This window comes from Equus caballus, chromosome 1 (assembly GCF_041296265.1).
Source record: "Equus caballus isolate H_3958 breed thoroughbred chromosome 1, TB-T2T, whole genome shotgun sequence".
Taxonomy (NCBI): Eukaryota; Metazoa; Chordata; class Mammalia; order Perissodactyla; family Equidae; genus Equus; species Equus caballus.
In genome coordinates, this window is record NC_091684.1 from 132,330,024 (window position 1) to 132,356,829 (window position 26,806).

A 26,806-nucleotide genomic window follows, 5' to 3' on the forward strand; every position below is an offset into this window, starting at 1 on the left:
GGCTCCCAAGGCCTCTGCTGCTGCTTCGGGGCTATGAACCTCAGGTCTGTGTGTGTCTATTTCTCTGATTCCTAAGGGGCCTCCTTGGATTTGGCTGTGCCTCAGCTGCCCACAAGGAAGACCTCTTCAAGGTATTTTTCTCCTAGATAGGAGCCCCCGCATCATTTCTTTCTCCCAGCCTCCTCCTCTCACTCCCCCATATGTGGAGTCGAGGGGAAGGGGAGGGCAGGAATGTGCCTCTCCCTCAGACCTGTCAGCATCCACATCTGTTCCTTCCTCTGCTGGTCCATTTCTCTTCATTGGCTCTGAGTGGGTGTTGTGCTCCTTTCTCTGGTTCAGGCCCAAAAGCCAGGATTGGCCTCCAATGAGAGAGTCAGGCTCCTGTCACCACCTATACCACTCCAGTGGGATTTCCCTGTGCTGCCGTGCAGTGTTTGGGAAGTCCAGGCCCAAACACTGAGTACCTACTCCTCTCTATGCCTAGAGTCTAGCTTCCCTCTCCCTCCATAGAGCTACTACCCCAGTCATGGGCCCAGTGCTCCCTCCCCTGGCTGCCTGTAGCCAACCAAGAGGGGCTGCTGTCTGGCCCTGGCCCTTTGCCACTAGATTGGCTGCCTCAGGGGTGCCCATTGCGGGTGAAGCAGGTGCTGAAGTGGGCATGGAGGAGCTCAGCAGAGGCTGCTCTGGGACATGAGGTGGGACAGTCTTCAGCACTTCCCCCTCACCCCGCCCCAGCCTGGGAAAAAAATCCCCTGGCATCTGCCCCAGTGTCCATCTGCTCTCCTCTTGCTCAGGAGGCTGAACTTGGCTCCTAGTCTGTCTTCTTGTCGAGCACCTGGTAACCTGGGCCCTCTCTGGGGTTTCTGAGGATCATTTGTATCCAGATTCCAGCCACACACAGGAGGCAGCGGCAAAAGGGTATGTTGCATTGAGAGTATTATGCTACAGAAGATAAAGCTGTGGGCACAGAGAGACTGCCTGAGCTTCAATCTCAGCCCTTCTCTAACTAGCTGTGTGACCTTGGGCACATCACATTCCCTCTCTGTACCTTGGTTTCCTTATTTGCAAAAGGAGCCAAAAATAGCAGCTACCTCATAAGATTGTGAAGATGAAATCAGCTAAAATAAGGCTATAATACGTGCACAGCACATAGTAACCTCAGCATTAGCTATTGCTATTGCGATCAGAGAGCCCAGCTTCTTGGCTTCCCCAGCTGACCTTGGGAAAATCCCTCTCCCCTGTGCCTTAGTTTCCTTCTCTAATATGGGGTTATGTTCTCTCCCTCAGTGTGGGAGAGAATGTAGGACTGAAAGGGATAAGGTGGGTGGAAGCGGGTTGTGTGTTTTGAGTTCCTGTGCACGTGGGTAGTGTTATCATTAAATCTGAATTCTCAGTTCTTAAAGGCAGGGGCAGGTGATTTCTTAATTTGCTTACCTTTGCAGAGAAGACAGACACTGGGGGCCATACAGCTCAGCAGATGCGGCCTTGGGCTGAAAACGGAGTGTCCGTCTTGGAGGCTACCCTAGGCCTGGCCATACTGCTGGCTTCAGGGCTGCAGGCTTGGGTGCATGCCTGGGGAGGGGCTGTTTGACTGTCCACAGCCTCCCTGTCTTTGGGGCAGTGTATCTCTGGGCATCATGAAACTGTTGGCCCCACTCAGTGGACCAGGAACCTAGCTCTGCACTATTTCTGGAAGCATCTTGATTTCACCTTTTGACCTTTGGGGGTGTCTTGGGCTCTGAGGGCAGCAGGATGGGATAGCTGGAAATAAAATATGGAATGGTAAAGCAAAACTTCCTGGTAACAAAACTTCCCTGGTGGAGGAGCAGGGCAAAGGGCCAGAGCTGGGGCTGGGGCAAGGGCAGTCTGCTCCCTGTCTTTGCTGGTGTCTGCAGTGCGCGAATCAAGTCCAGCTAGCTGTGTGGGTCCTAGAGGCCCCCACACACCTCTGCTACCTCCTCCTCACTTTGCCTCCTCTGAGTGCAGCCCACCTGGGGATAGGCATCCAGTAAGCACTGAATAAGTGGATTTCCCATCCACGGTTCCCTCGGGCATAAGCAGAGGTGGAGGGTCTGGGCCCTCGCTGACCTGAGGGAGAGGAGACCCATTTACAAAGGGTAGGCATGTGGCTCTGAGAGGATGAGCTGATGGCAGAGCTGCCAGGCCTGCTCAGGTGACTGCAGAGGGACTGGGTCTGTACCCTGCAGGGGGTCACCAGTGGATCATCAGGTTGCCTGCCTAGCTGAGCCCTGTGCACCTGGTAGGCAGAGATCCCCTAAAGCTGGTCTGACCCTGCCTCCTGGACAGTGAGTCCTGGGTATGCAGGATGCTCCCTCTCCTTCTACTTGGGGAAGGGGCCTTCTTAATTATATCCCCCTCCACTCACATGGAAATGAGTTTGGATTTTCTGAGCATACACCAGCTGGCTGGGGGGAGGCAGCCCAGAAGACTGCTGGGTGGGGAAGGGGGAGAAGGGAGAAGGGAGGGGAGGGAGCCAGGCCAAGATGAAAATCCCCAGTGTTCTCACAGTAGAACAGTGATGGGGTCCTGAGTGCTCCCCACAGATGGTCGACCCTCTGCCCCACCCCCTCATCCCCTTAGGGGAAAGTATCTTGTTCCTGCTTGTAGGCTCAGAGGGAGCGTGTCCACTCAGGCCAGCCCATCTTCTGAGAACCACAGCCCTCGAGTCCAACCCACTTAGCTGGCAATTCGAGGTTGCCAGGTAGTAGACTTGTGTGTGCCCTCCAAGAGATCCTCCCTGACTTCTAGTCCATCCGCTGGGGAGAGCGGATCTAAGGCCCTGAGGGGACGCGGCCTGCACAGAAGACCACAAGTCTGTCCTGTCCCCGCCCGCCCGGGTTCTCCCCGCGGAGGTGCCGGGGAGGGGACGGCGAAGGTTCCCGGGGCAGCAGGCACTTCGCGCCCCTTTGCGCAGCCGGGAGGCTAGCAGGGCTGTCGGGGCGGGGGAGGGGCGGGGTGGGGTCAGGCGTTTGACTCCGCCTCCTCGCGCTGGGCTCAGCCTGCGGTCGGGCGCTGGCTCAGTCTAGGCTGCTCGCCGCTGTCGCTCCCGGGCCGCGGGATGACACCGCCTCCGCCCCGATGCGCCGCCCTCGGCGCCCCGCGCGCCCGCGTCCCCGGTCCGCTAGCTCGGTCCGGGTTCCCGCTGCGGCTGCTGCTGCTGCTGGTCTGGACGGCCGCCACCACCCAAGGCCACCCGAGGAGCGGACCCCGCATCTCGGCTGTCTGGAAAGGTAGGTGGCGCCGCGCGGCCGGCGGCGCGCGGGATCGGACGCCGTGCGGGGCGGGTGCGGAGTGTGCGGCACCGGAGGGAGTGCGTGAGCGCGGCTCTGCGGGTCTCGGGCTGTCCCCGCGGGGAGCGTGCGGGTGTGGGTGAGTGTGTCTGTGTGAGCTGGCACGCGGGAGCGGGCTGCAGCGCGGTGCCGAGCGAGCGGCGGGGCCCGGAGCCCCGGCTAAGTCGCTCCAAGTCCGCGCGCAGCCGGGAGCCGCAGCGCCGGGGCGCAGGGGGAGGGAGCGGGCCCCTGTCTCGGCTCAGAGCCGCTCTCGGTTCTCCAGGGCCGGGGCCTCTGTGCAGGAGCCTTTCTCCTGCTGGGACCCCCACTCAGGTCTCCTCTTCCTGAGCTGCGGGCTCTGCTGTAGCGCCCGGCCCAGGCTGGGCCGGCAAGTGGGGCGCGGACCCCTTGCCGCCGCCGCTGCGCTCCGGCTGCGGAAACAAAGACCCCGCTGCCTGCCCCCGCCCTCGCCCCGGCCCCGAGCGCGGGCCGGGTAAAGGGGTAGGCACCCTATGGCGAGCCGGGACACGATGCGGTGCGGAGGCTTGGGGCACCCGGGCGCTGCCTCTGCAATGCCAGGACCGGCCGCTCCCCCCTTGTCCGCACGTGGCACTTGTCACCAGGAATGGGTGCCAGCGTAGGGGGCAGTGCCCATTGCATGGGGGGCGGCCGCTGGGACCCCCAGGCGGTGGAGCTGGGGCAGGGGTGCAGCTTTTAGGCCGCGGTGGATATGTTAACCTGGGGGACCTGTCTCTCCCCCAGGGGCGCCTCAGTTTAGACTCCTGTACAATGGGACAGAAAGCCAGCTAGGTGGGGATTTGAGGCTTTCTGCTGCGAGGGACTGAGCTCCCCTCCTCTACATCACACACAAATGCCTCCCTGCCCCTAGGCCGACTGGGCTCTGTCCCCAAATTTGGCAGCCTGGTGGTCGCCCTGTGGTGGTGGTGGACTGTCGGTGGGGGTTGAAGAGACTGGTCTGGTCTGGCCCTGCTGGAGCCCTTTGATGCCTGAGGCGGTTGGCAGGGATTGCCTGAGCCTGAGCATTATCTGGGGCAGGTATTCTTAGCAGAGAGAGGGTAAAAAAAAAAAAAAACCCACACATAAAATGAGTGGCCCAAACTGCGGCTGCAGTGGAGGAAATGTGACTTGTCCAAGGTCACTGGGCAGCGAGTGAGCTCACAGTGCAGACAGAGGTCTCTGATCTGGCACAGGACCAGCGCTGGTTCTGGGTTAGGGAGGAGAGAAGGATTTAGGCAGTTTTTTGGCCAAGAAGGAGAGACTCTGGGCGCCAGCTCTGCTACCCAGAGGCAGATATTCCTGGTGGGAGTGGAACAGGGCAGCTGGACCTCTGGCCATCTAGTCCTGGTGGACACCTGCACACCCCTCAGTCATACCAGCTCCAGCCCAGGCTTCCTCTGCCTTCCCAGCATCTTTGCCTTGCCTCAGTCCTCTTGGCTGTCCTGGGCAGCACAACATTTGGGCATTCTGAAGAGGACAAATGGCTATGTCTGAGTGTTCTGGAATCTCCCCCTGCACCAATCCCCTTGCATTTGGCTCTGCTTACCCCTATCCCCTAGTCTTCACCAGATCCCTCCCCCCACATAATGCACACCCACCTCTTAGCAGTTAATGTGCACCTCTCCATCATGGGCACTTAGTCCCCACACTGAGGCTATTTAAAGCTGTTTTCAGTCCTCTTACCCACTTTCAAAGCTCCCAACCCAGCTCCACCTCTCTTTCCCCTGCACACTGTTCACTGCTGTAGCCACACTGGCTGTGCCCTCTGCTTGGTAATGGCCCACTGGAGTCCGCCAGCCCCTCACCTATCTTGTCCAAGGGCAGTCTGTGGTCTTCTTTGCCAGTGCCAAACGCCCCACTGACCGGACAGACTCTGCCATCAGCCTGTCCCCCAGGACCACCAGCTGGTGATGGTATGCCTGGCTGACAGCTGTCTTCTATTTCCTGTGGGATGGCACATGGCAGTCGGACACGAATGGGTTTGGGCAGGGCAAACCCAGGAGTAGAGTGAGAGGAGGACCCTCCAGCCTTGCTGTAGTATAGGCCTAGGTCCTTGTATACCAGTGGGTGGGGAGTACAGGAGGAGCTGGCCTCCAGGAACAACTAGATCAAGGATAATGGTGATTCTGGTGCCACTTCTGTTTGAGGCATAGATGGGGGTTTTAGTTTTAAGGCAGGACAGGTGTGGGGACCGGAATAGGTATGGAGGGTTCTTCTTTGTCATTTATTTTCTGCTGCTTGGACCCCTAATCCCTAGAGAAAGATTAGATCAGGGAGTTCTGGGAGGGTCCCAGCCTGCACTTGTCTGAATCTCGATGCCTCTCCAGCCTGATGAGTCCTGGCCCAGAGCAGCTCTGAACACAGAGAGGGATGTGCCAGCGCTGACCTGCTGGGTGCCCTTGAGCTCCGCACCTGTCTCTGACCCTCAGAGCTCACCAGAGCAGGAAAGGCTCTGGAGGTTGTCCTCCAGGGGCTGTCACTGACACATGGGCCAGTCAAGAATGTGAATGTGTGGGCCTAACCTCCCTGTAAGCAGGGGCTGGAGGGGAGCGGGTTGCAGGTGAGGGCAGGAGGTTGGCTTGCCTATGTAAGCTGTACACTCCTCTTGCGTTCCATCCTTGTTTGGGGGAGATGAAGAAGCCCGGGAAGGTCCTGACCCCCAATGTCAGAGGTGAGCCAGCCTGTCCACAGCGAGAAAAAGAGCCCAGTCTCCACCCGCCTAGCTGGCTTTGCCCTCTTCCTTGTCTTGTTAAACAACAGGATGTTATTGTTGACTTGCCTGCTGCTGGGGGAGCCATTATGGGGCCTCTCCCTAGGGCAGGGGTTGTTGTCACCTTCTCCAGGGGATGAGGTCACAGCTGGGGCTCCCCAAGCATCAGCATTTCCAGTGGAAATCCTTGCCCCCTTGGGGACTTAGATGTGCTCATCACCTTCAAGGTGAACTCCCCGTGCAGAACAGGGAAGGAAGGCAATTCCCAGGAGGAGAGGGGGTGTTTCCTAAGCTGGGAGAAATGGGAGAGATGCCCAGTGATGTCACCAGAAGCTTCCTGTCAAGCTCTGTGGCCTCTCAGTCCTGGCTAGTGAAGATTCTGAGAGCAGTCTGGAGTGGGGTAGATGTTGGCCCAGGCCTGCGATGACCATGGTGTGGGGAGAGATGGGAAGGCGGGAGCCTGGTTCTGGTCTCAGCTCTGGCCTGATTTTCTGTGTGACTCTGAGCAAGTTCTTGCCTTTTTCTGAGCCTCAGTTTCCTCAAATGTCCAAAGCAGGTGGAGGGAGAAGCATATGCTTATCAGAGCACTAACCTTCTGGGATTCCTGACTCTCTGGGATGGGCAGAGGCTCTGGTGGCCTGTGCAAATATTAGCTTGAGGAGAAATTGAAACCTGGGAAGTCAGGGGAAATCCTTGAGTTGTGTGTTCTTTCCTATCTTTTTCTCTCCTGAGCCGAAGGCTGAGGATCAACTGGAGAAAGCTGATCATTGATTTGTGGCCTTAAGGATGGACATAGTAATTCAGCATTTTTGACATTTGCTGGGGCCAGCCCTATGCTGGTCCCAGCGCTGGGCTTGGGGATCCAGGGATGAGAAACTAGACAAGTCTGTAGACTTCTCATTGTAGGTGGGGAGACAAGCTGGCAGGTCAGCCTGCAGTTACGATGAAATGTGGCAGGGCCTGTAACAGAGGGCAGCTGTGGGAGTTGAGGAGGTACGTAACCCAGTCTGCTCAATCAAGGAGGGCTTCCTAGAAGAAGTGGTGAGTCAGGATGGGCTGGGGGAAGAGAGGGACAGGAGGAAGCACCTGGTGTGACAGGATTTCAGATCCAAAAACTTCATCTAGGACCAGGGAGAGGAGAGGAGCCAAGTGGGGGCCTCAAAGAGGGAGATGTTGAGTCAGCCTGGTTCTGGGGGCTCCCGGAAGGTTTCTTGCAGGAGGGAACATCTGAGCTGGGCCACCTGACCTTCCACAGCCAGCCCAGCAGTGGGAAAGAAGGACCATGGCAGGCAGGGAGGGCCTCCTGTGTCACAGCTCCCTGACAGGAAGCTGGGACTGGGTCCAGAGAGAATAGGGCTTTCCGCCTTACTCCTGACCATAGGGGTTCTCCAGGTGAGGAGGCCTGTCCCTCAGCAGAGACTCTCCATGGGGGCAGGAGCTCCTCCAGCACCAGCCAGGCCCTGCTGGCAGGGGAGGGGCAGATGCCCTTTCTCTGAGCAGCTTCCCTTCCAGGAACCTTTACCTCCTTAGTGGGGGTGGGGATCACTCCCTGGGCGGACAGCAGCAGGGAGGGCTGGGCACCCTTCTTTGAGGAAGGCCAGGCCAGGGCTCTTAATGTGCAGGAGAGAAGCTGAGGCTCAGCCCAGGGGAAGGGGTCCAGTGAACTACAGGGGGCAGTGGTGGGAGTGGGTGACTCTTGGTTGGCCTCTGGGGCCCCAGCTGATGTCCTGTCCTCCACCCCCAGCCCTATGTCCGTCATTTTAGCCACTGCAGGGCCGTCTGGCTGTGTCATAAGAGACTGACTACACTTCCTCTCCTCTGGTTGGCGGCTTGGGGGCCAGAAAGCTTCCCCTTCTCTTGGTTTCCTTTTTTGGCCAGGACTGGCTGCCCCAGAAGTCTCCTCTCTCTCAGGATCGGGGAGGAGGGGACCCTCCTGGAGCATGGAGGACTGTTGCCCCTTGTTGGCCCCTTCCTCAGAGAACATGAGCTTCCCCCTTCCCAACCAGTGCAGGTCCTGAGGGACCAGGAGATCCATCTCCTCCCTGCCCCATGGTACTGGGCTCCCCGCTAGTCAGCCTCTAAGCCCTTTCCTGCCCCCGACCGGGGCCCAGGCCCTGCTGTGTCTCCAGGACTGTGCTCTGGCCTCCTCAAGGCCCCTCTGTCCCTCCGTGTCGCTGTGCTGAGCGATTCTCCTAGAACACACGATGACAGAGCTGCTGCCGTCCCCGGTCCTGCGTGGTAGCCAGGCCCCACTCCCACCTTATCTCCCACACTTTTCCCCTCACCACTCCCCAGCTCCCTACATTTTTCTGCCTCAGGGCCTTGCCCTGCTCGGCCGCCCTGCACCCCATTCACCCTCCTCCTCCTTTCTCCCAGTTCTATCTCACTTCCTCCAAGGGACTTTTTTGGATGACTCCAGCCCACACAGCCTGATGGACAGAGCACGTCAGCAAACAAATGTCAGAGATGAGCTGGGCCAATCACACGTTCCACAGATGGGGAAACTGAGGCCATAGATGACAGGGACTGACCCCAGGTTACCCAGTGAGACTGGTAGTGCTGGGACCAGGGCTCTGTCTTCTGCCCCGAGCCTACTCCTGGCCTCAGCTTTTGGCTCCCCCGACTTGTCTGCTTGTCTTCATGCTCTGTTCCCAGGCTTGGAGCTCCCTTTCCTCCTTGGCCAGCTCAGCTGAGCCTAAGATCTTCTTGCCCCGGCACTGTCTGCTCCCAGGAGCCCCACTCTTCATGACTGTCCTCCCTTCAGGATCTTAGATTTGGGCCAGCTCAACACACCTCTTCTGGTCTTTTCCTCGGGGCAGCTGGGCCTCGGGTCTCCAGGGCAGGTCGATCTGTGTCACAGTTTGGGCTAATCTGGGTTTAACCATCACGGCAGCCTGGGATTAGGCTGATCCTGCTGTGCCTCCTGCACCCCCTACTTCCAGACAGGGGCTGGGCTCTGTGCCAGCACACCCAGGGGCAGCCCTCGTGGTGGAGGGCAGCCACCCCCATGCCGGGCCCTAGGTCTGTGTTCAGCTCTTCTTGGGGAGAGAGGAGGAGAAACCCCTAGGTTTGCCCTCAGGGAGCACACAGGTGCCTGGAGAGGTGCCTGCTGCCTGTGACTGGGGCTGGGGGGGGGGGGGCGGGCACTTGAGGACATCAGGAACCTGTAGGTATAGCCAAGGACTGTGACAGAATGTGAGAGCAGGAAAGGTTAGAGTGGGGTGGTGCAACCAGGGAAGACTTCCTGGGGGAGAGGGAAGAGCCAGGCTAGAGCAAGGGGCAGGAACGTGTGGTAGGGGCAGAGTGTGACACAGGGAGCCGCTCATGTTGTTTGTCTTCTGAACCCCAAGCTCTGGGCCAGCCTAGTGAGGAAGAAAGGTCACCGTGATCAGCTCGGCACCCTGTCAGCTGCCCAGGAACCTGGTCTAGGGTGTCTCCTTGTCTGACATTTGAGTTTGGCCTACTCCAGTCCTGCCTGTCTCTACTTTCTGAGCTGCCTCCACTTGGCCAGCCCTGGCCTCAGCTTGGCTCAGGGACCGTGGAATGAGAGGAGGCCTGGCCTTCACCTTGAGGATCCCACAGTCCAGGTGAAATCCCACCAGACAGTGTAATCTGAGAGAAGAGGGTGTGTGCCAGATGGTGTGTAGCACAAGGTCACAGGAAGGACGGAGCTGTGAGGGCTGGAGTGGTCTGGAATACTTCCTGGGGCTCAGGGGGTTGAGGCTAGATCTTCAAGGACAGGTAAGACCATGTGCACAAAGAGAAGGAGACGGGGCAACCCAGGGGAAGGGAGAGCATGAGCAAAGGTGTGGAAGTGGCAGGGAGCCGTGGCAGAGGTGAGCAGAGATGGGTGGGCCTGGACTGTCTGGGAGGCGAGTTGGGTCCTGCTGAGATGAGCAGTTGGGAGCCATGGTAGGTTCTTGAGCTGAGGAGCCAGGGGTGGAGGTGAGTGTTTCTGGCCAGTGCTGGCTGGGTGGGAACCTGGCTGGGCAGATAGTGAAGAAGGATTCATGAGCATACCCTGTCCTTTGCTGTGGTCCGTCCTGGACCATACCATTTTTTCCATTGTGGGCAGAGATCTCAGGCAGACTTATCTTCCCAATTAGTCATGCTGATCAGCACTCAGTGCCCTGCTGCACCCCCATATCCCTCCCCTGCACCCTCCCACCTTGGGCCTGCACACGCACCTCGCTGACACATGCTTTCTTTAGGGCATCATGGATGGAGGTCAGGCCTTCATTGACCAAGTGGCCTCTGACCAGGCTCTACCCTCTCTGAGCCTCAGTTTCCTCATTTCTATGGGAGGGGCTGGCCTGGAAGCTTCTAAGGGCCTGTCTGTGGATCACAGTGTTGTAAGCACAGATTCCAGAGTCAGCCTGCCTAATTTCAACCTCTACTCTACCACTTAGTAGCTGAGTGATCCTGGACAAGTTACTCAACTTCTCTGTGTCTTGCTGTCCTCATCTGTAAAATGGGGATAATGAGAGAACCCACCTCATAAGAGTTCAGTGATGATGAAATGAGTTACTATATCTAAAAATCACTTGGAATAATGCCTGGCACATGGCAAATGCTATGGAGTGGCTAGGTGGTGGGGATATCATCACAGTCATCAGCATCTTCCTTCTTCTTCAACATCTCTGATTTCTGAAAAAATGCAGCCCTGGCAGCCCAGCCCCTGCCAGCTCTCCCTAAGTGGCTGATCTGGCTGGCTGCCCTTGCTCTGGGCCTCCGCCCACCCTTGCCAGTGGCCCAGGCTAAGGGAGCTGGGGAACCGTTTGTTTCTCAACAGTCTTCCCGTCCTGCCTGCCTCCCTCTGCTTGGGGTGGTCTGGCCATCCTCTGCCCTGGCTCTGGGCCCACGGGCAGGCCCTGTACTCTGCCCATCCTCTCCTTTGAAGGAGCCACCAGCTGACCTTGGCCTCACTTTGGGGCTTTTGGAACCTGCTGGGCTGAAGAACGGGCGGAAGGTGGACAGGACATGGTGTTCATCCTGGGCTTCCTGCCGTCCCTGGGCTTGGAGCCTCCTCCTTGCTCCAGTTAGGCCTCAGTGCCAGCCTTCCCTCCCTGAGCCCCCAAATCCGGCTCGGCTCAGCCTCCCCATAACTTGTTCTCCCCCCAAGTGTTTGCCACAGCTGGTCTCTCCACCCACCAAGCCTCTGGTCCTTGGAGCACATGATGCAGTGCAGAGAGCACACAGCCCTTGCTGGCTCAGAGGGCTCTTGTTTTCTTGTCTATAAAACAGGGATGTAGACTCTTGTCCTGCCTTCTTTGCAGGGTGGTTGGGGGATTTGGTGGGCTAGTCGGTAGGGGCAGGTGAAGATGTGGCCTCTTCTGCTCCCTCCACCTCCAGAAAGCCGTCTCTGACTTCTCCAGCGCTCAAAATCCCACGCTTTCCCAAAATGACCCATGAACTTAACCCTGATTCTTTTGTGATTTGTTCCCGGAATCACGGTGGGTCATAAAACCTAGACCTTAGCAAGTACCAGCCCCTCCAATCCATAAGGGAGGACAGTGAACTCAAGAAGGCCCAGCCCCTGGGCACAGTCACAGCCAACCAGCCAACTGGAGCACAAGGCTTCTTGGAGCCAGGGCTCAGGCCACACGTGAGATATGCTCCCCTTCTACGCATCACTGACCTTGTGGGTGGGAGCACACTCCCCCTCAGTCCAGCACACAGCTTGTTCTTCCCTGGCTGATAAAGAGAGGCAGACGCCCCCGCTCCCCCCTAGTACTGCCTTGAGGGTACGCCACCTGCCCCAGCACACGGCCCTGGCCCTGCCCGCAGCCGTCTGGGACCTTGCCCTGCCGAGTGTCACCAGCACCCTGACAGCAACCATAACCCCTCCTTAGCATGGGTCAGAGCCACTCTGGAAACCAGGTTTTGGTGTATGAGGAGCAGTTTCTCACATCCTCGTCCCTGGCTATATGGGGAGAGACGAAGTCACTGAAACATTTGCTCCTTTGCCCCCACCCCGGTGGAAAGATTTCCTCTGCCGCTCGGCTCTGATGGAGCAGAGTTCCATCATTAGTCACTCCTTTGGATTTGAGGCTTTAATTGCTGAAAACCCCTGGGAGATCAGGGCCCCCCATGGAAGGTAGGTGGGTGGGTGATTCCCTTCAGTTATCAGGTTGATGACATCACCTAGTGGGCAAAGGAGGGAAAGGTAGAGAGCAGGATATGATACAGAGAAGTAGAGAGAAGGTGATATACTATAGCTTTTTGCAGGTCAAGAGGGATGTGGTCCTGGAGGGCTGGAGCTGGGTGATGGGTACCAGAAACCCTGAGCTTTGGCCAGGCATTACCCCTACCTCCCTTGCTGTGTACCTTGGGCCAGTGGCACAGCCTCTCTGGCCTCTGTGCCCCCTCAGCTCAATGACTGTTAGATCTTCTCCTTTCCACCTTGACCTGTGGGGTGTGGGTTCCAAAGGCTGGAAAGGCTGCAGGCTAATTCCTGGCTTCCACATGGACCGTCCCTCTTCTCTCTCGGCCAGGTATGTGGTAGGCAAGGGTGTGAAGTGGGCTGGGCCATGCCGGGTGGAGTGCAGCTGTGGGAGGAGGTTCCTGCCAGATGTGGAGGTTGGTCTGACTGGTCCCTGCTCTGTGCCCTGGGCCTCTCTGGCTGCCTGACTCAGCCATTCCCTGCCGGGTTCCCGTGTTCCTGCTGTTCTCAGAGCCTGCCTCAATGCCCACTTTCAAGGGCTCCTTGAGGTTAGCATTCCAGGCCTGTCTGATCAGTGGGTCAGGTTGGAAGGCTGTCCCTGCCGAGACCAGACTGTGGGGCCTATATCTTGTTGCTCCCTTCATATGAGGACAACAACAACCCTGTATTCCAGCCCCTACTCCACCCTCCCCTTGAGCAACTCTTTCAAAAGCAATGAGGATATGGGGATGACAGGGACCAGAAGGTGACAGCACCAAGAGTGAATGAAAGGAATGATGTTCCACCAGGCAGGCCTGCATTAGGAAAACCCACCCTAAAGACGTGCAGACTCGGCTGCTGGGACAGTGGTGGGAGGGTGGGGCCATGAGAGGAATCTGATCCTATTCGTTCTAGCAGTATCAGAGCCCCATGGCCAACCTGGCTGGGGGCTGTGACTAGAGGGGACTGCCTCTCACACCCAGCCATCTTCTTGATCTTCATCTCCAGCTGGAGCTGGGCCTGGGCCTTGCTGGTCCTGCCATGTGAGGAGCTGGGGGACTCAGAGCGGGCCATGGAGTCTGGCCAGGTAGAAGGCAGCCTGAGTGTTCTCTTTTTCGGTCCAGAAGGAGCAAGAACTGGTTCAGAATCACATGGGGGTGGGGGGTTTTGTGCCCAGCCTGCTTCTGGGGCCAGGCCCACCCTGGGTGTCCCTAGCCCCCTCCCCTGCCTGAACCCCTGGTTATTCTGGGAGCTTTTAGCTACCACTTAGTCAGCCACTAATGCGTCAGGCCGGGGAGTGAGGGGGGAGACACGGTGCCAGACGGTGCTCCTTTTAGACATCCAGAAGGGGAAGCAGAGGGGACTGGTCAGGCAGGGGGAGTGGGGTGGTGGGGGGATGCTGGAGGAGGGGAGGCTCTCCCAACCTGGCCAAGCTTGATGCTGGCCTTGCTGGAATGGAGGAATGGGCAACACTGGAGACTGACGGACAGTGGGTTGGTGTATCCTTGGCCTGCCGCACCTCTCCTCCCCCATCACACTCAGGGCCTCAGCCCACCTTCCTGATTCTTCTCTCATTAGGTCTCTGTACCTACCATATAGTCAGCTTTCCCACCTTTGCTCAGGCTGCTCGCCATGCCTGGAATTCTCTTCCTGCCTGTTCCTGACCCATCTAGTTTTGATCTGCCTTCCCCATCCCTTTGGATTCATAAGCAAGCAAAAAGGCGGATTTAGGGATGCGGCACTTTCTCCTGTGGCTGGGCCTTTGTAGGGGCAGCCCCTGGCCTGCTCAGCTCCTGCATGGGCAGGGCCTTGAAGGCCACCCCCTCCCTGGCCCAGCCCTCTCTGTGTCGGTGCCATGGGGCCATGGATCCTGGCCACGAAGGCTTGGTGCTGCCTTCACTTCCAGGCAGCCCTCCTGCTCCTGAGCCCCCAGCCCCCCGCTCCTGCGACCTGAACAAAGCTTCCTTTCATGTATTCATGGAGCTGCTGCCGCTCAGACACTTCCCCGGCACAATCAGGCCCTTTGAGGGCCTCAGGCAGTGCGGGAGCCGGGCTGGGGCTGGGGTGGAGAATGGGCCAAGGCCTCGTCCTGGGCCCGAGCTGGTGCCATCCCCCCATACACATCACCAGGCACAGAGCCGGGGGTGAGGTGGGGTGGGAGCTTGAGGGTCAAGGGAGGCAATGCTCCTGGGCTCCTCTTTGTCCTTCTGCAAAATGGGGGGAGCAGTCCCTGCCTCCCTGCCTCCCGGCAGCTGCACCCAGGATGTGAGGGGACCTGGGCTCAGGCTTGCAGATCAGTGCAGAACTGTCCTGGCCCTGGCACTGCAGCCCCCCTGCACCCCACCCAGCAGCAGGCAGCCCTCACCTGCCCTTTGTGTCCTTGGAAACACTTTGTGAGCAGCAGAGTTCTTTGCCAAGATGGTTTTGCTTGAGAGTTGTGGAGGCTTGCTTTGGTGTGCCTGTCTCACCCCTCTGACTGGATTCTAGGGTCGGGCCGGGCCTCCCCCTCAGACCTTGTTCTCCAGGGCTAGGCCATGCCTCTTCCATCAGGCTTGACTCCCCAGGGCAAGACTCTGTCTCCCCCATTGGACTAGACTCCTCAGGGCAGGAAATGCATCACCTCCCTTTGACAGCACTGCAACCCCCACACGAGATCTGTCTCAGGGCCCACTCCGGTGCCTCTTTCCCCATGACTGGAGCTCTGTGTTGGCTGTGCAGGCCCCTCCTCTGAGGCCTGGGCTGAGGTGACTGGTAGAGGTGGCCAGCAAGGACTGAGGGGTGCGGCTCCCTTTGGCCTGAGCGTGGGGGGACTTCAGATCTTAGGCTCTAGCCCAGCATCTCCAGATGCGGACATGAAGCTTTTCTTGGCCACCTAGCTGGCTGGGGGAGTGGGCGGGGAGCTGGGGCTGCAGACTGTTTGGATCCCTGGCTGGGCCTTGGGGACAGTGGCTACTGCTCAGGCTGCAGGTGGAAGGGGAGCCATGGGAGCTGAGTCAGGAAGTTCGCCTGTCTGTGGCCTGCTGACCCCAGCACTCTGATTTTCTGGCTGGAAAGGCCTGGGGGCCTGAGACCTGCCAGCCCTGCCTGAGCCTTGGGCAGTACTCCTCCTCCCACCCAGCATGGAGCTGGGCTCTCAGCCCCTTCCCTGCACAGCTGGGGATGAGGGGGATTGAGCCTCGGGGTGAGGAGCCCTGACATCCTGAGCTGCTCAGGCTGTCTGTGGAGTGCCCGAGGAGAGCCAGGTGAACCCCAGGGCAGTGAGCTCAGCACTTCTCTATGGCTCATGGTGCTGGCATCTCCCTGAACACTCCTGAGAACTGATACTCAGTCTGAACGAGCCAGTCTACCCTGCCTCCTAGTATGACCTTGGACTAGTGTGTCCTCTAGGGACCCTCAGTTCCGGCCTCTGTACAGTGAGCCAGGCCGCAGCTGAGGTGAAGACTGACAGTATCCCACTTCCAGGGATGACTTGGCCTTGCAGAGGTGTATCTTAAGGAAAGGGAATGCAGGTGTGGGTAACATGGGGTGTAGTGCTCCTTGCCCCTTGTTGAATGCAGAATCGGTAGGAATGGCTCAATGGCAGCAAGATGGATTTGGGGAAGACTTGAGGAAATGGCAGTTCTTTTTTGTCTGGGCTGGAGTGTGTCCTGCTTGGGTGTCATTGCTAGGCTGGCTGCCCCTGAGTTTGCTGCAGCTGAATAAGCAGTGGTCAGGCCGAGTTCCTGGGTGAGGCCCCAGGCTGGTCAGAAGTAGGAAGATGCTATCTGTGGCTGATTGCTGGGGGCACAGCCACAGGCCGTCCTGTCCCTATAATTTAGTCCTGCAACCAGGACAACCTCAGCAATGTCACCGGAGATGAGACATCTTCTCCCCGGAGGCGGTGGCTGCAGATAGTTTCTTTTTTGGGTAAAATTGTCCTGGTCAGCCCTTCTACTTAAAGGCCCAGGCTGTGCTCTGTGAAGGGCTCCCTGTCCCAGAGTTGCTGGGGAGGGAGGGCTGATCTTTACCCCCACAGCAGGCTGGCATTTCTGTGAAACCAGGCCACAGCAGGTCAGGCCGCAGAGTCCAGCTGGGGGCAGGAGCATGGGTTCTGATTCAGGGCCTGCTACTGACCGTGTGACCTTGAGCTGCCCCATTCTGGACCTCTGTTTTCCCATGTAAAATTGGAAGGAGTGGACGTTAAAATTCCTCTCCAGCTCTGATCTAAGCTGACTGGCTCACTAAGGGGCTGCAGTAGGCTGGGAGGGGTTGGAGAAGGCTTCCTGAAGGGTGGGATGGGGTTCTGAGCAAAGTGATTCCTGGGAACCTGAGCTCTAAGTGGGGTGCTCAGAGGCCCTGCTACCTGCAGGGGGTGAAGGTGGCTCTTGCTATGCCCTGGGAAGCAGAGCACCTCACAGAGCAGAGCCAGGGAGCCCTGGTCCCTCCTGCCCAAGCCCAGCCCTTTAGGAACAGTAGAGTGCATCTGTGTGTGTATGTGTGGGGTCTGTTCTTCCCAGGGGTCCCTAAATCCTGCCACTACCCTGAGGTCACACATATTATAGGGTAGGGGCCATGGCTTTGGGGTGAGGACAGCTAGTTGCTGGACCCCACCATGCGACCTCTCACTTCTCCCTCCCATGGCTCTAAGTCCTGGCATCGTCCTAGCCCAGACCCAAGCACTAGTTGCCAGGCAGGTACTGGTGTGCCTGGGGGTGGAGGTGGGGCCAGGATCTTCCTGCCCAGGGCCTAGTCTCAACATTTCTATCAATTGCCTCCTCCTCAGGCCGCGCAGGGCAGGACCGGGTGGACTTTGGCTCAGCCGAGCCTCACACGGTGCTTTTCCATGAGCCAGGCAGCTCTTCCGTGTGGGTGGGTGGACGCGGCAAGGTCTATCTCTTCGACTTCCCTGAGGGCAAGAACGCCTCGGTACACACGGTAAGCCTGGACCTCTCTGCCAGCCCTGGGGACACAGCTGAGCCCACCCCCATCTCTTTTCTGATCTCCCTCCTGGCCTTGGTGAGGGGCCTCGGGGAATCTGAAGGAGCTGGCATCTCTTCCTAAGCTGGTCCTCCCTTCGTTGTATCCTGTAAATAGTCCTTGGGAGGCTCCCTAAAGGTAGTCCAGATTGGGATGGGTGTTGGGGTGGTATGGAGAAAAGCCTGGAGCTAACACCCCATGGCCCCTGTCTTCTGAGATCTCAGGCTGGCCCTGAGCTTCAAGCTTTGGCTCCAGGCATCAGGCTGAGCAGCCTGTGTGATCTTGGGTAAATCACTCACCCTCTCAGAGCCCTAGTTTCTCATCTGTAAAGTGAGCTTGTCCTAGGGATGCATGGAAAGCACTTACAGGGGCAGCTTGCCCTGGCACAGTGGACTAATGCTTTCCGCCTTCCTCCTAGGTGAACATTGGCTCCACGAAGGGGTCCTGCTTGGACAAGTTGGTGAGTCAGGGGAGGGAGTGCAGAGGGGAGGCTGAGTTCCTTGGAAAAGGTATGGGAGTCCCTGAGAATCTAAGGAAGGAGTCTTGGCCCTGCCTTGGGAGCCCTAGTCTGGGAGTTGAGAGGCAGCCCTGCTCCAGGGTTCCCAGTCTGAGAGGGAGACACACTTCTTCTCTGGGGCATCTGTGTCCTTCCTCTGTTCCTGGGGGGCTGGACTCAGCTGCACCCCCTCTGGGCTCTTCTTGGGGGCTGCCTCCTGTGCACAGACTTCTGATGCCTTTTTTCCTAAGTCTGAGGGTCCTGGTGCTAGGCCTGCCAGGGCCTCCAACCGACCTGTCTCCTTTTCCTTCCCCCTGCAGGACTGTGAGAACTACATCACGCTCCTGGAGAGGCAGGGCGAGGGGCTGCTGGTCTGTGGCACCAATGCCCGGCGCCCCAGCTGCTGGAACCTGGTGAGAAGGCCCCTCCCCATGTGCCTTCAGCTCACCCTCGTCTGGGGGGGCTTCTGCCCCTGATGGTGGGAAGGAGGTGGGGGAACTTTGAGGCTGACTTCACCTTGTATAGAGTCCCTGGGAGGATGGGGACCCTGGCTGGGAAGCTGGCACCCAGGGGAGGCAGTGGCCATGGGATCATGTGGCTGTCTGACCCCCTTGGTCTCTCCCAGGTGAACGGCACCGTGGAGTCGCTTGGTGAGAGGAGAGGCTATGCCCCCTTCAGTCCAGATGAGAACTCCCTGGTTCTATTTGATGGTAGGGCTGTGACTGGAGCCCCGGAGGGCTGCTGCCCTAGCCTGGGGGAGGGTGGTCAGCTCCGTGTCCCGTGGCCCAGGCCCTGGGGTGGGACTTCTAGGAGCTATCTGCTCTTACCCATGCCTCTCCCACCATACCCAGGGGACGAGGTGTACTCCACAATCCGGAAGCAGGAATACAATGGGAAGATCCCTCGGTTCCGTCGCATCCAGGGCGAGATCGAGCTGTACACCAGTGATACTGTCATGCAGAGTGAGTCAGGCTCTGCTGGGCTGAGGTGGACAAAGGGGTGTGAATGTGCAGGGCGGCAGATGAGATCTTCATGTTCCCTGGGAGGGCTCCTGGAAGGCTGCTGGGGCCACAGGCCATCAGGAAAGCAGGAGCTTGGTACAGGCCTGAGTAGCCAGAGCTGAGGAGTTAGCCTGGCAGGGAGCAGGGGAACAGCAGAGACAATGATGTGAAGACAGGATGGGCCCAACACACTCTGGGAACAAAATGCAGGAAGACCCAGGCCCAGTGTGGGGTCCCTGGGAGCCATAGTATATCCCTCTGCTGAGCTCATGTGGGAGTAACACCCCCACCATCCTCATTAGGGCTCTGCCAATTAGGCAGAAGTGACATAGGGGGCCCCAGGGACCTCCTTACAATCCCCAGGCATGAAGTCATTGCTCCTGGGCCGATGACACCTTTGTATGAGAGAGCAAAACAGGTGTGGGTTCGGGGTGCAGAGTCTCAGGGCCCTTGGGGTGTTGGATCTGATGTTCTGAGTTTTATCCCAGATCTGATTTGCCCCACAGACTTGGGGCTTGTGCAGGGTTGGGGTGGGTGCTCTGAGCAGGCTCCCCAGCCTCACACCCGTTCGCCTGCATCCCTGGCAGACCCTCAGTTCATCAAGGCTACCATCGTGCACCAAGACCAAGCCTACGATGACAAGATCTACTACTTCTTTCGAGAGGACAACCCTGACAAGAATCCCGAGGCCCCTCTCAACGTGTCCCGCGTGGCCCAGCTGTGCAGGGTGAGCGAGTGGCTGAGTGGGCAAGACTGTGTGTCTGTGCCTGAATGGGAGTGAGTGAGTGTGTGAGTGCCTGTGTGCAAATGTGCATGTTTGTGTAAAGGAGTGTGTGAAACGTGTGAGTCTGTGGGATTGTGGAAGTAAATGTGTGTGTACAAGAGTGTGCATCTTTGGGTGGGTAAAGATGGTTAGGCTCCTGTGCATGTGTGATAGTGTACAAATGTGTATATTCGTATGAGTGTATATGGGTGTGTGCATGAGTATGAAAATGTGCTTAAGTGTGTGTGTGTTTCACTTGCATGAAGGTGCTGGGATTGTGAGTCCATGTCACGTGTGTGAGTGTGCATGTGTGAGAGTGGGCAAATGTGTTTCTGAGCTGCTCTGCTCTGTGGGGACCTGATACCCTTACCCTGCAGGTCCCCACTGCTGGCCGTGTGCTCTGGGTCAGCCAGGCCTGCCGGCTGGAGCCTGACCCAAAAACCTGGCCTGAGTCATGGGGCATCTCTGCCTTGTCCCTGGCAGGTCCTGGCCCCTTTCAGAGCCTCCCTTCCTCCTCTGAAGCCTGGGTGCTGGCATCCCTGGCAGCAGGTGCCTCAGGTGTGGGATAGCCCGTGGGAGTGCTGAGTGGCCTCCTTTCCCCTCTCCCCTTCCAGGGGGACCAGGGTGGTGAGAGCTCATTGTCGGTCTCCAAGTGGAACACTTTCCTGAAAGCCATGCTGGTGTGCAGTGACACCGCCACCAATAGAAACTTCAACAGGCTACAGGACGTCTTCCTGCTCCCTGATCCTAATGGCCAGTGGAGGGATACCAGGGTCTATGGTGTTTTCTCCAACCCCTGGTGAGTGACCCTCGTCCTGGGGCTGGCATTGGTTAAATGTCCAGTAGGGGTTGGAGGGCGTGGGCCCTGCTGAGGGGATGGCTGACGTAGCATGAATAGGGACTCCAGGCTCAATCGACAGGGCTGTTGCTGGGCCTGGGGCAGGAGACAGTCAGTGCTCAGGGAGATGTGTGTGCTGGTATGGTTGTGAGTCTGTACACATGGGCGTGCGTGCACATGCCGTATGCACATTCATGGCTGCACCTGTGTCTGTGTGCCCACCAGTTGTGTGCTCAGAGCAGGGGCTGGGCCCTGGGAAAAGTCTGCTGAGGCCTCTCGGGGTGCTGGGTGCTATCACACCTGCTTGGGCACTGCCTGCGTCTGAGAATTCACACCTCTTAATCACTCTTATTGATTGAAAACAAGGCAGGCAAAAGTGTTGAGTGTGTGTGGGGAGAGGTGGGGGAAAGGGTGGGGAAGCCAAGGCCCTGTGGCTCCTGTGTGGGTGGACCCGGCCGGGCTGAGAAGGAGACATGGTTCTGGCCTCCTTGGGTGTCAGTGTCCTGCAACTGTGCCCAGAGAGGTTGGAGAATCACCCCCAGGGATGCACAGGTTGGGAGTCCTCCTGCCCTGGGGTTGGCCTCTGAACTCAGTGATTCTGTGACAGAACACAGGTTGTAGTTTTAGATGGCAGCAAAAAGGAATTAGGTTGAACTTCCTTCCCTCTCTCCCTCAATGGTGTTTGGCCCCCAGGATAGTCCCTGCCCTCATGGAACTCTCAGGCCAGGGAGCTTGGTGGGAAGGCTGCGTTTGTCTGCAGCACCCTGTCTGGTGCTAGGCTGGCCTGGGTGAGTGGAGGTGGGTGGGTCTTGGGCCTCCCCTGAGGTGGGCTCTGTGTCCCCGCAGGAACTACTCGGCTGTTTGTGTGTATTCCCTTGGTGACATTGACAAGGTCTTCCGCACTTCCTCGCTCAAGGGCTACCACACGGGCCTTCCCAACCCTCGGCCTGGCAAGGTGAGCTGTGACACCCGCCATGACCCAGGCCCCAGCCCCACCTCCCCGCGACCCCACTGACCTGGACCTGTTCTTCTTGCCCAGTGCCTCCCAGACCGGCAGCCGATACCCACAGAGACCTTCCAGGTGGCCGACAGTCACCCTGAGGTGGCGCAGAGGGTGGAGCCCATGGGGCCTCTGAAGACACCATTGTTCCACTCTAAGTACCACTACCAGAAAGTGGTCGTCCACCGCATGCACGCCAGCCGTGGGGAGACCTTCCGCGTGCTTTACCTAACCACAGGTGAGGGGCCACCTGCAATCCCCTGGGTCTGCTTTGTAAAAATCGATATGAAAGGTATAAAGAATAATGCAGTTAACATCAGGTTGGATCTTTCTACCTGGAAAGAAGAATTCAGTGACTAAGCGCTGTCAGGGGTTAGTGGAAGAATCAGGCAGGTAGGACTTCCTGGAGGAGGTGGGGGCAGAGGGAAAAGGGGAAGGCATCCTAAGATGGGAGAAGAGCAGGTGCCGGGATTCAGAGGCAGAAATGTGGCGAGTCTGAGCAAAGCCAGTGCAGATTTGGTCCAAATGTCTTACTCATGAAGATGGTAGGAAGAGCTATGGAAAGTCAGGGAAAAGGACCTGGTCACTGGGTATCCTGTGGGTCTCTGCCACGGAGAATAAGGAAGTCAGACCCTCTTCCTGTCTTTGGGATTATGCAAGTGTGAGGAAGCATTTGATGTGGGGTGCAAAGAGTGTAGTGAGATGTGAGGAAGGACTTCCAGATGACAGAGCCTTTGCAGTCTTGCAGAGGACTGCAGAGGCACCTCCTCTTCTCTGGAGGAGGCTTCCCTGGGGAAGCAGGGTCTTGCTGACCCCAGCAGCTGGGTGGGATGCTGTGAGAGATGCCCTTGCATTCTGGGAAGCTTCCAGCCATGGAGGAGGCAGCCCTGAGCTGGGTTTATGGCAGCTTCCTGGTCCCAGGCCATGGGCAAAGGGGGCTCCTGGCAGCAGGCCTGGAGGTGAGTGTTGGCAGGGCTGCAGGCCTTCCTTGAGACTGGGTGGTGGTGCCATCAGAAAGGGCAGTGTCTCCCTCAGGTGCCTAGCACCTCTGGGGCCACACAGTCCAGGCCTCAGGTATGCTCCTCATTTGCTCACGCCAGCTACCCCCACCCACCATGTGACTTCCTCCTGTTGCTTCACCTTGGGGTTTTCTAAGGGTCATTTGTTTCTAAGTGGCCTCATTTGTTTGGTTCCTGGAAGCCTCTGGGACAGTAATTTCCCACTGAGCAGGGCCTGGCTTCTGGGTCCTGAGACCCCACCTCTTTACTCCTCCATTCATCCTCGCTGCACTCACTGGCCCCTGTCCTTGCTCACCTCCAGCAGCGGCTGGCCTAGCTGTTGTGGTCAGCCAGGGGGACGTTGGGGCACTGGGATACAGGAGAGGAGGGGTCACACATGCAGGACTGGGAGCTGGGCTTGGGCTGAGGGAACCGTGGGCTCCCTTCCTCCAGACCTGGGAGGCCAGCACACTTGAGTGACGAAGGCAGCTGTCTCAATTCTCCCTGAGGGCCATCAGAGAGACACCATTTTGGAGCCTGTAGCAAGAAGAATTGGGGCCAGAGAAGAAATAGAACTTTCTAGGCCATTTGCAGAGAATGGGAGGCTCTCATAGCTGGGAAAAGCCATGGCAGTCTGTCATGGGGCTGTTGTGGAAGGAGGAGAAGGGCATTGTGTGTATAAAGGCAGTGACTGGGCTGGGAGCTAGCTAGGCCAAAGGAGCATCGGGCCCCTCCCAGAGCTGCAGAGCGGGGCTCACAGACACTAGAGGAAACTCTTAGGCAGGCGATCATCTGCTCATCTGACTGCTTTTTTGGGGCAAGTGATGCCCTGGGAAATTGGGAGGGAGGAAGAGGGAGGTAGGCTATTCTAGAAACTGGGACAGCGGGTGAGGTGGGATTGGGAAAATGCAGGGGTCAGGATGCCTACTGGTCCCCCACAGGTGTGAATGGAGAGAGCACTGGTTTGGGAGGCAGCAGCCTAATATGTGAACCTGGGAATCCCTATGTGGAATCTAAGGTCCTTTTCAGATCCAAGATTTTATAAAAATTAAAAAATCCCCTAAGACTAAATGCAATGTGGGGTCCTGGATTGGATCCTGGAACAGACAAAAGGCATTAGTGGAAAAACCCGTGATATCCCAGTAAAGTGTGTAGTTGAGTTAAATGTGCCTTGTCAATTGTTTGGTTGTGACAAATGTGCCACAGTTACATAAGATGGTGATGTGAGGAGAAACTGGGTGAAGGGTATCTGGGAACTCTGTACTATCTTTGCAACTTTTCTGTAAATTTGAAATTGTTCCAAAATAAAAAGGTTGTTTAAGTAATCCTCAGAGAGTCCAGGAGGCAGGGGAGTCAGAGAAGAAGCTGAGGGGTGGCATTTTGATGCCTGTGGGTTCCAGTCACCAGCTGTGTGACCTTGAGCAAGTTGCTTAGCCTTTCTGAGCCGCATTTACGTGTCTTCGAATTGGGGAAGATAAGACCTCCAGAGTGTGGAGGATTAAAGGAGGTAATGCTAATGTGTAGGGCAGATGTGGGGCGCTTGGGACTGCTGGGGTTCTGTTCTTCATGCTCCAGCTTCCCCTGTGGCCTTGGGGAGCCCTGGGCCTCTTGGGAGGGCCTCCCTGGCCCAGCCTTAGAAACTTCCTGGGTTGCCCTCGGGCACCCATGTCCCTCCCCAGTCACGCCCTCTTTTCCACACCCCACCCCAGTCCTGTGACCCTCATCTGAGCCATGACTTCCCAGCCTCCCTCACCCGTGTCTTTCCTGGGCCAGCCCAGCCTAGAGACAGGCTGCCTGGCTCCGTGGTGGGACTCCTGCCCACTGACCCTCTGCCTCCCGCCCACAGACAGGGGCACCATCCACAAGGTGGTGGAGTCAGGGGAGCGGGAACGTAGCCTCGTCTTCAACATTGTGGAGATCCAGCCCTTCCGCCACGCAGCTGCCATCCAGGCCATGTCACTGGACGCTGACCGGGTGAGCTTCCCCATCCCCACCTCCACCCCTTAGGGCTACCCAGTGATGGCCAGCCGAGGACAGAGATACTTTGCATGTGATTTGCATGTCCTTTCCAGAGCCTCTGGGCCCCAGGGCCTGCCAAACATTTGGAACTGTGTCCTGGGGCATAGAGCTCAGTGTCGGCATGGGAGCCCTGGCCTGACTGAGTCCTATTCCCTTTTCAGCGGAAGCTGTATGTGAGCTCCCAGTGGGAGGTGAGCCAGGTGCCTCTCGACCTATGTGAGGTCTATGGTGGTGGCTGCCACGGCTGCCTCATGGCCCGAGACCCCTACTGCGGCTGGGACCAGGGCCGCTGTGTTTCCATCTACAGCTCCCAAGAGTACGTTCCCCAGGATCCCTTGTTCCCGGGAGAAGGTAGACGGGAGTGTGGGTGGTGTTGACGGGCTGCAGGAGGCAGCCCTCTGGACCCTTCTGGCCAGACCCTCCTCTGGTGGACACAACTGCTGATACTGGGTGGGGGGTGAGGACAGAGGAGGGGCCAGACCTGCAGCTTCCTGTCTGCTTAGCCTCTCTCCTCCTTCCAACTCCAGGCCGGTGCTGCAGTCCATTAATCCAGCTGAGCCACACAAAGAGTGCCCCAACCCAAAGCCAGGTACCTGATCTGGCCCTGCTGGGGCCCCAGTCCAAGGAGGGTGGTACAGCCATGTCCCATTGCCCTGTCTGAGGGAGACATGGTCTGGTCCTGGCAGCCTCAGGCAGTGGGACAGGACGGTCCTGTGGAGGGAGCCCCCTTGGTGTGGGCGTGGTTGGGAGACGGGTGGGGTGAGGGAGGTGGGGAGAGTAAGGATGACACTGGGCGCCAGTTTCCCCATGTTCATTTAGAAGCCTTGGCCTTGGAGGCCAGTCAGTAGGGGAGGACACAGCCTGCCCTGAGAGCCCTTGGCCCCTCCTCACAGTGGCCTCCCATCCCTCCCCAGATGAGGCCCCACTGCAGAAGGTTTCCCTGGCCCCGAACTCTCGCTACTACCTGAGCTGCCCCATGGAGTCCCGCCATGCCATCTACTCATGGCGCCATGGGAAGAATGTGGAGCAGAGCTGTGAGCCCGGCCACCAGAGCCCCAACTGCATCCTGTTCATTGAGAACCTCACAACCGACCAGTATGGCCACTACCACTGCGAGGCCCAGGAGGGCTCCTTCTTCCACGAGGCTCAGCACTGGGAGCTGCTGCGTGAGGACGGTGCCACTGCTGAGCACCTGCTGGGCCACGCCCGCACCCTAGCGGCTTCCCTGTGGCTAGGTGCCCTGCCCATGCTTGTTCTTGCCCTCTTTGTCCATTAGGGCCTCATGGGGCTGGGCATGCTGCAGGCTTCTAGTGCCAAGGGCACTAGAAAAGTCTCACACCCAGAGCTGTCCGGGCCTGGGAGCTCCTTAGCCACCACTTCTTCCAGGGGGACTGCATAACCCGATGGGTCACCAGGCCTGGAGATGGCCAGCCGCGGGCGGCTGCTGGGCCTGGGTCGGGTGGGGGTGTGGGAGCTGGAGAACGAAGGCACTGACTGTGAAGCTGGGGCATCGGTGACCCAAGACTTTATCCTCCTGAAACTATTTTTCAAAAACTCCTCCTCAAACTTGACTAAATGCAGTGATGCTCCTGGCCCAAGAGCCAATTTGGAAAGGAGAGCTGGGACCCCATCTCTGGACCTTGGGACCGAGACCTGAGTCCTTCCGGACTCGCTATACCCAAATTGCCCCCTCACCCTCCCTCCTGCCATGGCTGGGGGTGGCTGGTGTTCCTGCAGGCCCAGGGCCGCCCTCTGCGGCCACCTCGCCAGCCCTGAGCCCACTAGGCAGCCGCCTTGCATGTTTATTGAAGGATGTTTGCTTTCCGGACAGAAGGACGGAAAAGGCTCTATTTTTATGTTAGGCTTATTTCATGTATAGCTACTCTGACTGCATCTGTATGAAAATACCAAAACTACATACTGGGGGTGGGGTGGGAGAGGGAGGGGCTGGGAAAGGGATGGATTGTGGGGGGTCCCAGTTGGAGGCTCCTGGGGATGGGATAAGAGGCCAGGGATGGGCATGGTTTCAGGGAGAACGGCATGAGCTGACTCTGCCCTGGAGCCCAGTCTGAGGGGACATCGTCCAAACCCTGGTGTGAGGGTGGTTATGGGAGGGGGTGGGGTGAGGGAGACAGGGGAAAATGAAGGAGAAAACTGAGCCCTAGGTTCACCAAGTTCATTTAGAAGGAGGAGCCAGGTCCTCGGGGAGGTTCCAGGACTCTGCCCTTGGCATTGGGGGTTGGGGGGTGGGGGGGCCTCTCCCCTCCCCTCAGCCCCCTTCCCCAGGGGCTGTGCTTCCATGCTCCTAGCCTCCCACCTTCAGCTCAGGACATGTTATAACTTAGGCTAAACTGTGAATTCCGGTGGGGACGGCCTGGGCCAAACTCTCCAGGTGGGCGGCTCTGCCCCCGGCCCTGTCCAGGGATTTCAGCAGAGAGCTGGGCCCCTCTCTGGCTGTGTCAGGCCAGCCCGGGGCAGAGCCTGGGGCTAGCGGCCTTCCAGCTTCGGTCCCTGCATCTCTTCTCAATGCACTTTAATAATGTAACATATTACTAATAAACAAGCTATTTATTTA

At 58.1% G+C, this 26,806-nt stretch overlaps 1 protein-coding gene across 1 annotated transcript; it reads left to right on the top strand.

The window, feature by feature from the left end:
- The first annotated feature begins 2,914 nt into the window (after positions 1 to 2,914).
- On the top strand, positions 2,915 to 26,806 carry SEMA7A (semaphorin 7A). Its single transcript, XM_001917675.5, has 14 exons — positions 2,915 to 3,251; positions 16,923 to 17,074; positions 17,535 to 17,576; positions 17,933 to 18,025; positions 18,238 to 18,322; positions 18,464 to 18,574; positions 19,201 to 19,340; positions 19,991 to 20,175; positions 21,061 to 21,169; positions 21,254 to 21,452; positions 24,059 to 24,186; positions 24,393 to 24,547; positions 24,759 to 24,820; positions 25,146 to 26,806. The coding sequence occupies exons 1-14, from the start codon at positions 3,080 to 3,082 to the stop codon at positions 25,505 to 25,507; spliced, it is 1,995 nt and encodes a 664-aa protein (XP_001917710.1). The 5' UTR covers positions 2,915 to 3,079; the 3' UTR covers positions 25,508 to 26,806.

Excerpts from the sequence above, each read along its gene's own strand:
- SEMA7A (XM_001917675.5), top strand. The coding sequence starts at position 3,080 with ATGACACCGCCTCCGCCCCGATGCGCCGCCCTCGGCGCCCCGCGCGCC. Across the intron at positions 17,577-17,932 it reads GGTCCTGCTTGGACAAGTTG|GACTGTGAGAACTACATCAC; the intron begins GTGAGTCAGGGG and ends TTCCCCCTGCAG. Across the intron at positions 20,176-21,060 it reads GGTGTTTTCTCCAACCCCTG|GAACTACTCGGCTGTTTGTG; the intron begins GTGAGTGACCCT and ends GTGTCCCCGCAG.